The 17,927-nt window shown below is 38.6% G+C and overlaps 2 protein-coding genes across 4 annotated transcripts in view; one reads left to right on the top strand and one right to left on the bottom strand.

Annotated features, from left to right (window-relative positions):
- The window catches only part of LOC122071439 (alpha-N-acetylglucosaminidase), a 38,020-nt gene extending 31,778 nt beyond the window's left edge, over positions 1-6,242 (top strand). The window contains exons 15-20 of one of the 3 annotated variants that reach the window (XM_042635794.1): positions 1,913-2,023; positions 4,478-4,719; positions 4,995-5,232; positions 5,322-5,400; positions 5,494-5,763; positions 5,876-6,242. In XM_042635794.1, coding sequence (XP_042491728.1) covers positions 1,913-2,023; positions 4,478-4,719; positions 4,995-5,232; positions 5,322-5,400; positions 5,494-5,729 — 906 coding nt within the window. In that variant the 3' untranslated portion in view covers positions 5,730-5,763; positions 5,876-6,242. Of the gene's footprint in view, positions 1-1,912; positions 2,024-4,477; positions 4,720-4,994; positions 5,233-5,321; positions 5,401-5,493 lie in introns of all 3 variants that reach the window. The other 2 variants (XM_042635795.1, XM_042635793.1) reach the window with 2 other exon arrangements.
- Positions 6,243-7,000: 758 nt separating this feature from the next.
- LOC122071442 (probable glycosyltransferase STELLO2) lies at positions 7,001-17,898 on the bottom strand. Its single transcript, XM_042635799.1, has 3 exons — positions 15,982-17,898; positions 7,751-7,877; positions 7,001-7,661 (listed from the first exon to the last, which is right to left on the bottom strand). The coding sequence occupies exons 1-3, from the start codon at positions 17,667-17,669 to the stop codon at positions 7,188-7,190; spliced, it is 2,289 nt and encodes a 762-aa protein (XP_042491733.1). The 5' UTR covers positions 17,670-17,898; the 3' UTR covers positions 7,001-7,187.
- Between the last annotated feature and the right edge of the window lie 29 nt (positions 17,899-17,927).

Below are 17,927 nucleotides of genomic sequence, written 5' to 3' on the forward strand. Positions count from 1 at the left end.
TCCCTTGCATGATTTTCAAGGGTAAGCCATATCTCTTCACAGATATTGATTATCTAGGACACCCTAAGCCTCTTCTTTATGCCTGCAAATCTGTTCTCAAATGACTCAATTAAGTAGAAACAATTCCCAAAATTAAGTTTCTACTCAAACAATATAGTTGTCAAGGCGACTTTGGTGACCCAAGGCGTTGGACGGGTGCCTAGGCGACAAGGCACCCTAGACGTGCGTTATATGTAATATAGCAATAATAATTATATTTTTAAGCTTATATGCAACATAGGAGCCATATCAAAGAAATATGATATAATTAAGCCAATAATGACCTAATATGAGAAAACCAACATATAATAACCGAAGCATAGGATATAATATAATTATATTAAAAAAACAAAGCAATAAACATAAAGTAGCATAAATTTGTGAAGTGTAAAAAGAGTGATATGATATAAGGCATGTTGTGACAAGGCCACAAGGTGAAACCTAGGCATCCATGGTGGGGTCATCTTTCTTGCATCAAACAAGGAGTGATGTTGCCTTGGACACAAGAAGGCACCTTGATTCTTAGGTGGCGACGCCTTGACAACTATGCTCAAATCCCTAAAAGCTTATTAGATACTTAACTTTATATTTTAGAGGTCTATTTTTTTTATACTTTATCCATAAGATTCTCAACTTCTCTTGTCATCTTTTGTCCTTTGACATATTCTATCATTGTACAAAATTTCACCTGAAACTCCAATCCTGTCCCTAGTTTATAATTACATTGTTCTTGAAGCCCTTTTTATTGCCTGTTGCAAAATTGACAAAATGGAATCCTTTCCTTTTCTTCCCAAAATGTTTTTTGTTTTCAAAGCTAGAGCTTTGCATATGTTCTGTTTACATTATTTCACAGCTTTAAATCCTAATTTTTATTGTTTGTTACTTTAAACCTCAGTAGTGTGGGTTGTTTGCTAGACAGTACCTTACCACTTTGTGTAACTTATACATATGCTGTTGACGTGAAGTTATGAAATGCTTCATTTCTTTGTCACATGTCAACTTTGTTCCTGTAACAATTACAGAAACTGAATCAGTATCTGGTCAAGAAAGAAAGAAGAGAATATGAGAGAGAAGAACACAACCCACGGTTTGAGAAATGGGAAGGATACTCAAATCTTGGGATGGGGGAGTCTACTGGGCAACCCAGTGTACGAGGCTCCCACTACTGTGGGGTCTGGGAGGGGCAAATGTACGCAGCCTTACCCCCTGCTTTGCAAGAGAGGATGTTTCCAATTTTGGAGCCTATGACCAACATGTTGCAATAGCACAACTCATCCATTGTGCCACAGGCTTGCCCACACCTATAGCCACTTAAAAGTGAAGAGTGAAGACTGACAAATATGACAATAGTATCCCTAACATATGGAATTGACACATATATCTAAACCCATAAAGTCAACCCACATAACTGCACAACCTAAAATTTCCAGTGGCTACCTAATGCAATGTATCATTTAAAACATATTGGACATTTTATAACTTTTCTGGTCCAGTTGCTTGGGAAGATTTTGTTGAACCATTCAAAGGGTTTAAGGTGATTCTTAAGCTACTATTGTAAATATTTCTATTTCATGATTTTGGAGATCATCTGCTTTTTTTTTTTTTTTTTTTTTTTTTTTTTTTTTTTTTAATATTATCATGTCACACACTTTCTCTCTCATGCTCACTTTCACACCCACATATAATCAAACATAAATTCCTGCTTGTTCTTTTAGATGCTGTGTGAGTATGTATGTATATCTAAGTTAAGAACAAGGCATACTAAGATCAATTGTTAATTTGAGACAACTTTCATTTAAGTTTTGTTGCTAATGGTTGTCAATTTCAATGCTATGTATAACTTGGGATTTAACTTAGTTGTTTGCTCTTACAGGAGTGGCTTAGATCTTACTCACGTCGCCGCTATGGTAAACCAGTTTATCAAATTGAGGAAGCATGGAGGATTCTTTACCGAACAATTTACAATTGCAGTGATGGAATTGCTGTACATTCTCCAACTTCTCTGTAACAACATATGTGAATTAGTAAATTGATCAATGCCTCTCTAGACTCTCCACCACACCCCGCCCCCACCAAAAAAAAAAAAAAAAAATTGTAGACTTAAGTGGACTCATCAGTATGAACCAGTGCATGTACAATGTTTCGTATGCTGCCACTTGCTACCGAACAATATATAACTCTGTAATGACCTGACGTACACTGCCACTTGAGTCCGGAAACCTCTCTAACACTGTCAAACTACCATCTCTGGATATTGGTATGTTCCAACCTGTGGGAACCTTATGCCTCACCGTACTCTGCTGAGTTACCTAAATATAACCAAATCTGTCCTCTCTCCTACCTGGCTACGTAACTTGTGTTTTCCTTGCATGATTAGTCTTACGATTTGGGACATAGTTACCTTCTCTCCTTGACCTTGCATCTCCCCATGTGAAATGGTCCTGGTCCACGCTCTTTATTGCCCTGGTTGTACTCATTTGTGCCTTCACAAACTGTGATGCCTGAGATCTTGTCTCACTGTGCCTCTGTGTATCCTTTTTCTGTCTGCTCTTCTACTCATTAGTCACAATGCTTTTAACTATGCACTAACCTTTTCTTAAGGTTTGCCAACTGTGCTCCCAGTGATGTGACTTCTTCTTCCAGCTCTTTATTTATCTTCTCAAGGTCATTTTCGATTTCATTACATCTTTTGTTCACTCGAGATTGAACATCCAGTTCTGCTCTCAAGGCTAAGTTCTCTGACTCTATCCTTGTACAATCCTAAATTTTCTTCCTCAGTTGGTCTTCAAGAGCTTCCACAATATGTTAATCACATCTGGCATCTGTCACCTGTGTAGTACAAGGCTTCTGATGCAACGTTTGTCTCTTCTGATGACTTTAGCTTCCAGTTCTTCAATAATGAACTTGGACTCTTTTGCTTAACCTTCCACTCTCAAAATGAGACCTATTGAAGTAGCTGTGACTCTCTCTCTCTCTCTCTCTCATGTTTCAACTCATCTAGAGTGGATCTTAGCTCACCTTTAGTCAACTACAGTTTCCACATCCTTATCACTAGATACATCTTCAGACCACTGGTGGATCACTCATCCGTATACTTTCTGTGTGCCTTTGATGTAAGAACCATACTTGTTAACTGACTGTTCCTAATGCTCGACTCATCTCCATAAAAACTTTGTGGCATGTCCGCATAGTCTTTGTTGATGTGCATGAATTGACCTTGACACTCACAGTTTGCCAGTCCATCCAAGACTATACTCCTAGCTTTGAGTCAAGTTTGGAATTATTTTTGGAAGCCCCCTCTTACAATTGACAACTGCCACCCACAAATCATACCACAAGCTGCCTAGGTGAATCTGCATCAACCTTTTCCAAAGCACAAAATCTGATCCATCGAAAATAGGCACTATAGAAGTAAACTTATTGAACCTGTCATATGTTGCCATCTTCAACTAACCGGATCACTTTGAGTTGTTAGGCTATCTCCAGAGCCCTACCTCTGATACCAACTATTGACCAAGGATGGCTACGGGGGCGGGGGGTGGGGTGGAGGTTGAATCAATGGACTCCTAAAACCTTTCCTCAATACGTCCACTTTCCAACTCACCTCTTGATGTCCTTGTCACTCAGCACTCCTACAGCTCTTCACAACGACACTCACTGACCCAATTGCAAGCCTTCACTGCTGGCACACACTCATTTACTGTCCAGCAATCCACTAGCACACACTATTGCATGATATGGCTTCTATGTTGATTATCATTGCAACATTACAATACAACACGCTTAGGCACCTTGGGTGGCCTAGTCACATGACAACTGTGGTTATTACTATATGGATAAAGAAGCTTCCTGTCGCCCTTTTCCGTAAAATATTGTCGGATGCTACCACTTTCAGTGAGAAAGTCATGGACATTTGAAAGTGCTACGTCTTTGAACTATGAAGTTAATGGACCTAAGAGATGGAAGATGAGGCAATACAGGATTTTTAAGAATTTCTTGCCTATATTAATTCTGAGATTCATTTCATTTCTGAATATCCATGGACTAAAATTCCCTTGTGGGAAACTCAGAAGCAACCAAATGGCCACTCAATCAACTATTAATCCTGTTCTTTGTCAGAGGTTAATAAAATGAAAATGACATCCAAGATCAGAATCCTAGTTCATAAATTGAGATATTGATGGAAGTATTTGAATGTTCCCATTTGAGTTTGTAAAATAATAAAATAATCTCTATTGGTCACTGAAATTAACTTGCAGTTATGAGCTTTCAGTTCTAATTCAACCATATGTAGTTGAAAGAATTTTTGTCCCTTGAGTATTATTCTGAATGTTTTCCAATTTGAATGCATTGTCAACCTATGAGATGTTGCTTCAGTTAATGCTAATTATTTCTCTGATAATATGGTTTATTGCTCATATATGCTAGTGTGTTGCAGGATCATAACAAAGATTACATTGTTGAACTCCCAGATTGGGATCCTTCGGTGAGACCTGATTCGAACATGTCAGGAAAAGGGAAGATGCACCTTGCATTAAACATGGCTAGAAGATCGTCCCTTAGAGAAATAATCCCTTCCTTGCCTCAGCCACATTTATGGTACTCCACTAAGGAGGTCATTCATGCTTTGCGTCTATTCCTTAATGCAGGAAATGATCTTCCAGGAAGCTTCACATATAGGTAGAATGCCCTAGATTTGGATTATACATAATGACTTCTGCATATGTTACTTCCATGTTATCCCCAGAGGCATTTGATATGTAGAATATCAAATGATATTTTCATTTGTCCTGCCAGTGTTCCTCTTTAATGACCACATTCTGTTAATTGTATTTTTTCAATTTGTGCTCCACTATCACCATGTATTTTTCTGTTTTGTTTTCTTAGTCCATAATAAAACCCTGCGGAGCAGGTGGAAAATACAAGGATGGCATACTGATTGTAAATTATGACAGATATGACTTGGTCGACTTAACTCGACAAGTACTATCAAAGCTTGCAAACCAGGTATATATGGATGCAGTGACTGCCTTTCGACAGAAAGATGTGAAAGCTTTAAGTGTTCAAGGTGAAAGGTTCATTCAAATCATCAAAGATATCGATACTCTTCTGGCTTCTGATGATAATTTGCTACTGGGAACGTGGTTAGAAAGTGCAAAAAGTCTTGCTGTAACTCCAAATGAGTTGAGGCAGGTAAGAACAAAGAATTGATTTACTTAATGGACTTCTTTATGTAATTTCTTGGAGAATTTTAGTTATTAAAATTATTCTTATTTTCTCAGTATGAATGGAATGCAAGAACACAAATAACAATGTGGTTTGATAACTTGGCGACCAATCAGAGCAAACTTCATGACTATGGTATTTTTGCTTGGTACTAGATTTCTTGTTTTACTAATTATTATTTTATTTTTTTACATTGATTATGATATAGTATCTATTGCTTATGGACAGCCAACAAGTTCTGGGGTGGGCTTTTGGAAAATTACTATCTGCCAAGGGCTTCCACTTACTTCAGTCATTTAGTAACAAGTTTGAGGGAAAACAGTGCTTTTAAACTGGAAGAATGGAGAAGAGAATGGATATCTTTTTCAAACAAATGGCAAGAAGGGATAGAGCTTTACCCTGTAGAGGCTCAGGGAGATGCCCATGCAATCGCTGATGCATTGTTCAAGAAATACTTAAGCTGAGATTTGGATTGATTATTCAAGATCATTTGAAGAGGTAAAGCATTTTGTGTTTGTCGATTTATACAGGTGATTAAGCCCTTCATATCTGGGTTCCTTATTAATCGACTCCTGTGATAACATGTTTTGTTATCACATCCTACAAACAGGAGTTCAAATGGATATGGCCGACTCTGTTGGCCTCAGGGCTTGGCCTTGTTCAGTAATCATTTGAAACTCATATGTAGAATCCAGTTACAGGTCAATAATGGTTGATCTCAGCTATCCAACAGTGATATATATGGAAATTTCTTGATGTAGTCAACAAAAGTTATCTAGGGAAGGAGATCAATCAAGTGAAAAAAAACTGGAAGTGTAGTTATTTCATTCATCATGTCTTCCAATACTGCATTTGTTTTAGTTACCATTTAAGAGGATGGTTTCTCCAGGGAATCACACGTTTTCGGGTTGCTCATAACCAGTTCTGCTATTGTAAGTTGTAACGACTCAGTAAAGTTATTTTATGTTTCTACACCATGATTACAATTTGTAACATTTAGGACTTTTTGGTTAGAGGCGAAGTAAGTTATAAATTTTAGTGGTAGAGCAAACGAATGAAATGGGAAGACATTACAAAAGAAACTGTCAATTGAGGCGTTAGAGAAACAGATGTAAACTGATATAAAAACATGGGAAAGTGTTTCTTGTGAGGGGGAATGGTTTCTGAGATGCGCGCAAGGGTCAAGAGAGTGCACAAAAAAACATCCAAAGAAGAACCATTTTTCTTTTTATCATCCCCCATTCCCCCTCGTTCCCTGAAAAAACATATGCACCCCACAACCAAGATAAGGAAGGTGGAAAATGGCTTATATAAGGTGACTTCATATTAATTTGTTACTCTACCTGCTCAATGAACCAACGCAAACCCCCATTGTCAGCCTAGAGAAATCATTGGTTCTCAATATTTTCAAACAAAATACATCAATTGACTTTTTCCCTTTAAAAAAAAAAATTGTCAAAATGCTTCTTCATTAGCACATTAAAACGTCCATTATTCATCAGATATACTTATTTTTTTAGTGGGAAATTTGATTAACTGAAGTTCCCAAAAGTGTATTATCAACCATTTCTCTACACTGATATGTATTAAAATGAATCAAAATGAAATAAAAGGGCGAAAAATTGGAGTCATCGAAGGAGAGGTTTTTCTCTTCTCATATATGCCAAAGTCATTAATTTGATAAGGCACATCTGTTTTTTTTTTTTTTTTGGGGGGGGGGTGGGGTGGGGTTGAATTTTCTGCTAGTAAATGAATAATACAACATAAAATCTACAAAAAAATATTAAAAAAACAAAAAGAAAAACCTTTCCCCCCCCCTCAATTTTACAAAAAATAAAAATAAAAATACAGAATTTGGTGTGACTGAAAGCATAGTCTTACATGCCTCTTCATGCCAGTGCAAATTGAAAGGCTTTCCACCATTAAACCAGCTCCATTAGAAGTGGATCGCCAGTTGCCATGATTCTGATCAGCTTTATAAAATCAGGCTCATTGGAGACATTCCATGGATGCACTGCAGGTACTTGAACAGAATAAAAGCTTGAAGAATTGTTAGATGGTTTGTCTGTTTTGTATATCATGGTACTCAACACAGAGTCAAAATTATGTAGTGAATCCATTGCCATGAAGAACATGGGTACTGCAACATTGTGATGGATTTCTAAATTGCCAACCAGACCTACAAGTTCCACAAAGTCCCCAACAAAGCGCCGAGGAACGTAAAACACCTCGGAACTGCAGAGGATCAAGCTATGCTTGGCCATGCTACTTTCCTTGTAACTGACTTGAAAGTGCGCAGGCATCATACTGACAACTTTCTTCACCATGTCTGCCTGTGCTGCAAACCATGCAGAGTCATTCCCAACAGTTGAGACAGTGAGCCAAGACTCAGGAACCTGAGAATGAAAGTTACAAATTAAGTATTTGTCAGAGGAAGGGACATGAATTCAATCAGGGTGCCCAAGAACCATGAATGGAGTTTTACCTTCTCGGTAATCCAAAGTTTAGTCTTGTCTGCTTGTTCTAGATTCCAGTAGTTAAGAATGGTATCATCCTGTAGGAAAAGAAATCCTTCTGCACTTGTGAACCTGTTGAATATCTTGGGTAGATACCTGTAATACAAGAGTAAAAGATTGGAAGTTGAATCTTGGGAAAATTATATAAAAACAGATGATGGTGACATTGTACAGAAAGTAATGCTTTTCCAGTGGTATTGTATTGCTTTCAATTAGGACCGACAGTAAAATCTCATGTCTCCATGTTATGACGATGATTATGGAAGCAATACCTAACACACTGCAATGAAATTAAATGAGGCAATTATTTGTGACCTAAGAGAATGGTCATGCAGACTTGTTAAGTCCAGGCTCTGCCAACTTTTATGTGAACCTTATACAAAATTATAATCTTCCAAAAGATAGTTCTTTTTGTGGGGAATCCAGGGTAATGCAACAGTTTTAACTATGGTTAGGGAAATTGATACCCACTTTATTATGTCCAATAATTCAATAAATAAAAAAATGGAAAACCACAGTCAGGCTTCAGAAGATGTAAATCTTGGCTCTCTTGCACGTGCCACTAAGGTTGCACATATGGCATGCATCTACATGATAATTACTTGGCATGCAGTTGAGTCCAAAAGGCAGAAGATTATAATCTCCTAAAAAAAGCCAGCAGAATCACAATACAGCAGGTCTTATAAATTTCCAGCATTGCAAACCTCTATTGATGTAAGAATATCATCTAAAGGTGTTTTTCTACGCATAAAATTTTGACATACCACTCTCCCATTACCATTTCAAGTTTAATGCTTTTCCTATGTGTTGCTTGGTCAAAAATAGTGAAGACACGGTTTTTGGTTGGACAAAATGAACTTGGGGCATCCACATTGAACTGAGAAATTCTATATACTCAACTTTCTACCAGATTAAAAAAACCACTACTACCAAACTGGGACAGGATCCTTTTTTCTTTTTTTTATTGGGTTGGAGGGGGGGGGGTGTTGTTGCAATTTGCAACAGTATGGAATACTATGCAGCTGAAGGTCTAAATCAAATAGATAACTCTTCAGGTTGGGGTTCATATGGAACCAACATGATACAAGAATGGAGATATCTCCTTAAACAAGCTTATATTTTAGACTCATTAGTTACCTAAAAGTTTTTCATAACTTTCTTAATCCCCTACAACATAAGATAAAAGATATCCTACTGATGACACACCTATTGTAGCATCAACTACAACATCACATAAACATCATCCATTAGTTTTTTTCTTTTTTGGAAAGGAAAGTCAAAGAAATCTGTTGAATTCTTGACCAATTCTGCTTTCCAGGACTTGTGAAAAGACAAAATTATCAAAAGGTATTCAAAGTATATGCATAATCAAGATTCAAGACACAGTTTCCAAGAAAGAAAAAATCAAACAAACTTGTCGCATTAAGACTCCAAAGCTAAAAACAGATTGCAACTAACAAAACATATTAAATGTTAATTAATGCAGAATTGATTTCGAACCAGCAAAGCCAATGAAAGATGATTGTAATGAGACACACAAATCAATTATAGAAATTATTTTCAAAACCTCTATTTATTTCTTTTACATATGAAGGAAGAAACAAGAAAGGATATGACCTTGGATTCACCACCAAAGTGCCTGCGGGAATGAAATCACCATCAAGCCGAACCTACGGAATAACCCCATAGGGCCTGATTGGAATCACCACCAAGAGGGTTAGAACTGCATCAACCATAGTCCAAAAGGACAGTATCGCCATTGCAGGCTGAAGCCAAAACTCACTAATGCAGGAGTAGATTACAAGTAACTAACTCCGCAGTTTACAACCCCAAACAAGACAAAATAGGACTAGGAAACAAAGAAATAAGACCATCAAATAAACCCCTAAGGATACAATACCCATATAGGAGCAAAATCAGCCCAAAACCCAACCCGATGGGAGAGAGAAAGACCTGCTATAGAGCTGGGCAGAGAGAGGTGCGGCCAGTTCTGTAGGAGTCCAATTGAGCTGCACTCTTGGGCGTAGATAGTCCCTAGAGAGGGTACAAAAACCCCCAAAGTTGAGAGGATTCTGATGGCTGGTTGTGAAGTTACAAGCTTTCTTGATTTTCTGACCTAGGAGAGAGAAAATTGAGAAGAACCTTCAAGAACAGCAGCTGAATGCTTCCAACAGTGACTAGGTAAGGATAGTGGGACCCTTACGAGGTCTGAAATACCCTGATTGAAGACTTAGCTAAACAAAGTACAGAAGAAAGAGAGAGAGGAGATCGATCTCTCTCTATTCCCACTAGGATTGCTGTCGGTTCTCACCCACAGCTATTTTAGCTGCTCTAAGCATTTAGTTGCAAACTTTCTTTCATAAATGTAAACTTTCTTTCATTCAAATCTGAAATTATAAGTACATAGGCTCCTCTATTTATAGAGGGCAGAATAGCAATCAAACTACTACTAAGAGCTAGATTCCCAATAGGACTAGACACTCCTACTATAACTAAGAGCTAGTTTCCCAATAGGACTAGACACTCCTACTATAACTAGGAATTCAAAATAGGACTAGGACTTGACTTTATGACTATAAGATGGAGTAGAACTAACTAACTAATAGTCCATATAGGACTTTACAACCGACGAATGGCCTAATGGGCCTTTATTGAATTAAATAACAACTAACTAAACTAATGAATTAAATCCCCTTTTTCTACCTTTTACCCATATTTTAGGCCCATTAAAGTGACCAATTTCAAGGAAAACCCATGGGATAAAAAATCCAACACATATATAACACAATTCAAGGCTTATTTACAATAAAATAAGCCCAAGTGACTTATCTACATCACTCATCCTTTTTTCCTTCAGTTGTCAGGGTCTAAGCCCCTTCTCCTTTATTTATAACTTTATAGAATCAAAAGAATATGAAACCTCTGATATGGTAGGGGGATCCCTTCCAAGTTAAGTCTTCCTTCAAAAAAGAAACTATAATTGGATTGTAGCAAATCTATCCAACCCTACAAATAGAAAGTAAGAAGCACAAAGTGAAACCCACAATCACCACCCCCTAGTAGCTAGCATATCTTTAACATAATATTCCCCACTCAAATCTCCTTTAGATCTTCTAGAATATCCTCCAAATCCCCTCTCTATGATCTGCATAAGTTCTCCCTAGCTGGACGAGTTTTGAAAAGTCAAGGATTTAGATTTACAGGATTAATTTCAGTCAAAAGTAACACCGTCTGACTTCGTCTGCCATCCCTCCATGGCTATGATACAAAATTAATTCATAATCGATTTTGAACTAGGGAAAAACCAGTGGGAAATCAATCACAACAGGATCATATTATGAAAAAAAAAAAAAAAAATCGATTACAGAATTTTTTTTTTTTTTACCCGTTTAACATATGAAAGAAGAAACTAGAAAGGATATGACCTTAGATTCACGACCAAAGGCCTGCAGGAATGGAATTGCCACCAAACCCAACCTACTGAATCATCACAATAGGGTCTGATTGGAATCACCACCAACCAGGCTGGAACTGCATCCCCAAAGTCCTAAAAGACAACATCACCGTTGCACCAAGAAGGCTGAAGCCAACTCACTTTTTTTTTTTTCAATCATTAGAGCCACTTCTCCTTCATTTCTAACTTTATAGAAATCAACGAAATAGGAAACCTCAAATATGGTAGGAGGATCCCTTTCAACTTAAGTCTTCCTTCTATATTGAAACTATCTAGAACACTACAAAATAGAATCTGTAGCTGAATTGTAGCATTTATCTATTCAACCCAATAGAATAGAAAGTAAGCAGCCACAAAGTGGAAGCCACAATTCCCATAGTATCTAGAATATCTTTAACAGAATATTCTCCACCCAAATCTCCTCCCTAGGATCTGCATCATTTCACAATTCCAAGATGAACTTCAAGTACTTGTACAATCACCAAAAATACATCAAAATTCAAAACAACAAAACTGAACACTTATTAAACATGTCATTGAAGTTGAGATGATGGACTTCATATGCTAGTTTGAGCAGTCGTTTGTGGGCTTGATAATAAGCAAAACTGAAAATAGAGTTTCCAGGACAAACTTGAGACTGCTATGACTATGCAAACACTGCAAACAATTATATTTCTGGGCCACAAAATGCTTCACATTTAACTTCACTGCAAAGGCATGACCGAGACACTCATATACTCCCAATACATTTGTTGTACTAGATCTACTTACATTTTAGAGCATATCCTTTGCTACAAAAGACCCATAGAAAAACACTGTATTGCTTTATGCTATCAACTGACTATCAATACACCAACATAAAGAAATGACACTGGATGCGTGGTGAACTTCAATTCCAGCACCACAGATATTTCAACTCCTGTCTATTGGCTCTGTCATATGTCCATTTAGTATGTTAAAGTGTGCGATACTGTATGGTATAATAATGGGATGTTGAGTTATAGTTTGCTTTAGTTATTTACTTTTACTTTAATTAGACTTAGAATTGGTTATTACTTTTTCCTAGGAAGAGTTGGTTGCTTCATTTATATAAGGGGGAGACTGTCCCTGATAGAGATGTTCCATTCTATTCCTATCGTGTTCACCCTCTCTCCTGTTCTCCAGTCTCCATTGTATTAAGATGGCTCTCAAAGTTGCAGAGGAGAGGGAAAAATCACACTAAGAAAGGGAGGGAAAGAAGAATCACGCACACACGCCCGCAGGCTTCACAAATACTCAAACTCAATTCATCTCTTCAATCTGTCTAATAACTTGGATTACTTGCTCTTATATAATAACTGAAAATTAAAACTTGTCTAGTAAAATCTAAAATTAAAATTAGCAACTTCAAATTACTTCCTAAATTCTAACTAAAGAAATTATAAACAAAATAAACTCAAACTGGTAACTCCTAATTGACTATTAACTACCCAAATTAAAAGATTGCAAATAATCCCCAAATAAAATAAAGTCCTAAAGATCCTAATGAATCCAAAAATCCAATCGGACCCGGTTCATCTCGACTGAGATTGCCTGAAGGGTCAACCCGGTTCAACAACATCGATTCTGCATCAACTCCCCCGATGTTGAGAAAAACTCGTGGACGAGTTTTATAGAATAATAACAATAAAAATTCACGAACGGGGGTGAATTGCTCGTCGTCCGCATCGCAAACAAAATCCATGATGTGAAGCTTTGGAGGTGCATTCAAGTTCGGAAAATCATGGGGAAGAACAAATTCATGATGGTGAACAAGTGGCACTACATTGATGCCCTTCATTGCTTGATCCACAATTTTCTCACTTTCTGTTGTCATCACCTGTTCCATAATGGGACAGTCTTCCACTTATGTTGATGCCTCTGATTCATCTTGTGGTTGTACTGGGAGTATCACTTTCTTTGATGCAACCAATCCATGAAGATTAAATTTTTTATGCATGTGGTAAGGTTGGAAGGTGCACACATTGTTGTCACGATCAAGAATACCGTCCCGTTGTTCCAACTAGTTTCGACCCAATTTAATGATGTGCTGAGGAGAGTCAAACACTTCACAAAAAGCACCATCATAATAAGGAGGAACAGAAAATTCAATAAATGCAATTTTCTCCGACTAAAAAATTATCTGACCGGTCTTTGACAATATATCCACCACAGAACTGGCGACAAAATTGTCACTTAGTCGCTCATCAATTAACAATTTAGCAGGCTTTCCATTGGGCAACCGCACTTGAAATTTGAACACAAAAGAATCCATGATCAATCTTGTGTCGGACTCAGATCCAAGTTCCAAAAAGTTAGAATTGAATCGCTTATAGGGCCCACAATTGATAACTAAACCAGTCTTCAAAAGAGTAGGGGAATTCTTGTAATTTCAAGAGCAATTTTAGCACTTTAAAGAGAAGGGAGAACAAATATTTAAACCTGGACAAACCAGGGGCAATAATGTAATTTCTGGCACAATTTCGACCCCTATTTTGAGTGAAATAGATGAATAGGACAGATCTGGAATTAGTCCTAAAGAAAAGGCTCAATTCTGGAAATAACAAGGTAAGGGGGTCAAACTGAAATAAAGTTTCAATGCAAGAGTTCTACTGTAAAACAAGTGACAGGGGCTTATCTGTAATAACAGCAAGTGTTATTTAAAACCCATAAGAGAACCCTTTTTCTTCTTCTCGATGGAGCACCATGGCAAGGCGGCAGACCAGCAAGACTCCCACACAAAGAATTCCTTCAAATCTAATCGGCTGCTCTTGAAACTTCAGGCGTAGTCTCCTAAGGAGAAGGTGTACTGAACTCACCAAGGGATTGCTTAGATCAGCAGGCCGGAGTGATATGGGAAGCTTCTAAAACTGAGGCTAGTGATGGCTGTCTATGGAACCCAGTTGCAGATTTTACTCTTCACCACAGGAGAGGTCTTTGGAGCTGAAGTTCTAGGGTTCAAGTCGCCTTGGGGAGAACTACTTTCGATCAAAAGCTCGACCCAATCGGATCTCTCACGAAAGAGATCGATCCACTTTTCTGTGGGTTGCAACCTTTTGCGTGAACAGGGTATTGACAGTGGTAGGGAAGAAAGAAAGGATGAACATGAGGAGAATAGAAGAAGGCCAAAGGGATTGATAGGAAACGTAAGAGAAGAGAAGGAGAGTAGGGCTACGGTGGGTTTCAGAGGGGAATTTTTTTTTTTTCAATGATGCTGGAACTCTAGAGGGGTTTCGATCCAAAGGGGCAGGCGGTGGGGTAGAGCTGAGGTGATAGGGGAGAGGTTTTGTGTTGCTGCGGAAGATGAATTTATTTATTTATTTTTTTTGCCTTGCTGTTCTCAGTCTCTGTGGAAACCAGAACTGAGAAGGATAAGGTGGGAAAGAAAAGAGAACAAAGGAGAGGATCCTTTGCCTCTGATACCACTTGATGGAAGGCTGGTACGGTAGGGAAGAAATCCCTAAGATGGCTCTCAGAGTTGTAGGGGAGAGAGAAAAATCACACTAAGAAAGGGGGGGGGGGAAGAAGAATCACGCACACATGCCTGTAGGCTTCACAAATACTCAAACTCAATTCATATTTTCAATCTGTCTAATAACCTAGATTACATGCCCTTATATAATAACTGAAAAATAAAACTTGCCTAGTAAAATCTAAAACTAAAATTAGCAACTTCAAATTCCTTCCTAAATTCTAACTAAAGAAATTAGAAACAAAATAAACTCAAATTGATAACTCCCTAATTGACTATTAACTACCCAAATTAAAAAATTGCAAATAGTCCCCAAATAAAATAAAATCCTAAAGATCCTAATGAATCCAAAAATCCAATTGGACCCAGTTCATTTCGATTGAGATTGCCTGAAGGGTCAACCCGGTTCAACAACATCGATTCTGCATCAGTCACATGGTACACCAACAACAAGAGGTCCAGCAGACCAGGGGAAAAAAATCAAATTTTGCATTTTGACACTGTGTACTAAGATATGGAAATGAGACAAGGTCTAAAAGTGACAATAGCATGGACAGATGAGAGATTTTCCAGCCAATCACTTTTAAGGCAAAAACCTAACTCTGATAGTAGTGAGTACACCATGGTTATTATCCTGATGACTAATCTGTCTAACAAGAAGCATCTTTAAAGGTTTCAAAAATATTCGTAGAAGTGAACAACACTAATTATTGTCAGGACATCACTAAGACACTAGTATTGCATTTGGCAAACAGAGGTAACAAACAATGCTTCATTTGGCAGGTTACAGTATTATAGTGTCTCCCATCAGTTAATGACTTACGTCTCTCCTCTAATGTCCCAAGGATGAAACGGATCAAATTACGGAAGAAGATGAAACAAGGGCATCTGTTCAAAAGAAATTCTCATAGAACAATTCTAAGATGCTAGTTATTCACAAAAACACAATTCATGCCACCAGAATCTTGTGAAACTTGTGAACGAGAGGAGAAATTATATCAGAAGAAAATTTTCTAATTCAAAGAGGACCCTTGCGTAAGGTGTTGCTTTTAACAACCAGACCTGTCTCCTAGGAGATTTAAGTCATAATAAGCTCATATATGATTATTATCTTAATTCCAAATTGATAATGAAAAGGTGTTAACGGCATCCTTGCTGAAATAAAATCGTAACGGAATATTAATTACCTGCCCAGATAATTGAATTACTCGCTAATGAATGAAAAACAAATGGAGAAAAAGAACTTTGTAACTCACTTGTATGCCTGCCCCAATTGGCTCTGTTCAACCGCAAGATCTGCATTGCTCTGCTCTGACAGAATAACCAGAGTCTTGAAAATCCGCCCATAAAGCAATCTCCATTCTAAAGCAGTGCGTTCCACAGGTCCACTACAGAACATGATGAGCACAACATTGCCAAAATTCTTCCTCCATCGAATCAGGTTTCCTATCTCGTAATTTACAGTCCCCACTTCCTCGACACCAAGATGCACTGATGGAAGCTTCCGAGGGATGAACTCCTTTCGATCTCCATGACCAATGGTCGGCCGTGGCCGATCCAATTCCAGTGACATCAGCCTCGGTTGCTGGTACCCAACAGCCAGCAAGTCTTGAAGCCAAGCTGCAGTGAATTTCACATCCAACTCAGTCCAGAACCCCTCCTCTGCCATTGCATAGCTTAATTGCAAGATCTTCTCAAACAACCTATGCTTCGAAGACCTCCATGAAACCAAGAACTTGATCAAACGACCCACATTCACATGGAGATCCTTCTCCTCCGAAAAGGGGTATGCCTCAATCTTATCATACCGATGAACCGTGGGAGGATAAACCACCGCGTAACCACCGATTTCCCACAAAAGCCTCTGAGCCCAGTAACCTCTCAACACATCGGAAGCCATTGTGCTAACAGACACCGGAAGCATCAAAGCCCAGAATGCAGGAGAGTGAAAAATCGTATTGAACGAATTCATAGGAACCATCATACCTTGTGGCAATGCCACTTTCGGTGCATGTTCATCAAACCTGATATCTAATGCTTCCAAACCGGACTTTCGCGTGAAATAGAAAACCGAATCAACATCAGGGAGGCCATTCGATATGCCCTGTTGAATGAACTGCTTACCACCATAGACTTCAGTGTAAAACTCCTCGTGTGCGAGCTCTCCAACATTCTCCAATGGCAGACCCCTCGGCCAAACCGATCGCTGCCCAAAATGAGTATAAGGGTTCACAACCGTTCGATTTGGGTTATCGTGGCTGTACTGCAAGATCGGCTCCTGCCTCGCTTCCTCACCAATCAATTCCAAATCAAAATGTTTGCCAAGATCGCCATCGATTACTTCCCCACGGTCATCAGCATCGAAGATCTTCTTGGCTCCGTGCTGGATTGCAAAGAGGTACCCAACAGTCTTCCTGACATAGGAATCATAAGGGACATGATCGACAACTCGGAACCCTAGATTAGCCTGCTGCTCTAGAGACAGAAAGATCGCACCTTTAAGGTTCCAATCCGAGAGGGTCTTCGAAGTACCAATGGCGAGGACCTGCCAACCTCTGATCTTCACAAGATTGCGAAGCGAATCGGTTGGGTAATTGGAGACTGAGACAACGATCCATCGTTCTGACCGGAAAGATGCGTGAGGTGTGGATTTATCTTTAATGGCTTCGATATTATTCCAATTAATTCTAGGGAATGGTATCTTCTCAAGCTCTCTCGCTCTGCTTTGGAGGAGAGCGGCAGAGTTGCCCGCGTTGTTAAGGAAGAATAATGCGGCAACGGTACCAACGAGAACGAGAAACGCGAGGATTTTGCAGAAATTCTGAGAAACCCATGTGGAAAAATCGAGGTTTTTGGGCTCAGAGAAGCGATCCGGAGGTAGAGATGGATGTGCTCTGACTTGGGGTTTTGATGGTTTTGGCGATGAACGGTCTTGGACCAACATTGAATGTAGACCAACCCAGACTCAAAACTTAACTCAACTGAAGTACTGAAATGAAACTCTTCTTCTTCTTTACTCAAAAATTTTTCAGATTCTCCCCCACAAATTGAGCTGAACTGAAATCTCTACGATCCCCCCGCTTCTCTCTCCTCTGGGTCTGATGAGTGTTTGCCGACAGGTGTGGTTGCGTAGTCCCGAATCCAACAACTACTAGTAGTTGGCGTCTTGGTGATGTGGTATTGTACTTTTATGGTGAGGTAG

Source organism: Macadamia integrifolia, unplaced genomic scaffold, assembly GCF_013358625.1.
Source record: "Macadamia integrifolia cultivar HAES 741 unplaced genomic scaffold, SCU_Mint_v3 scaffold_227A, whole genome shotgun sequence".
Classification (NCBI taxonomy): Eukaryota; Viridiplantae; Streptophyta; class Magnoliopsida; order Proteales; family Proteaceae; genus Macadamia; species Macadamia integrifolia.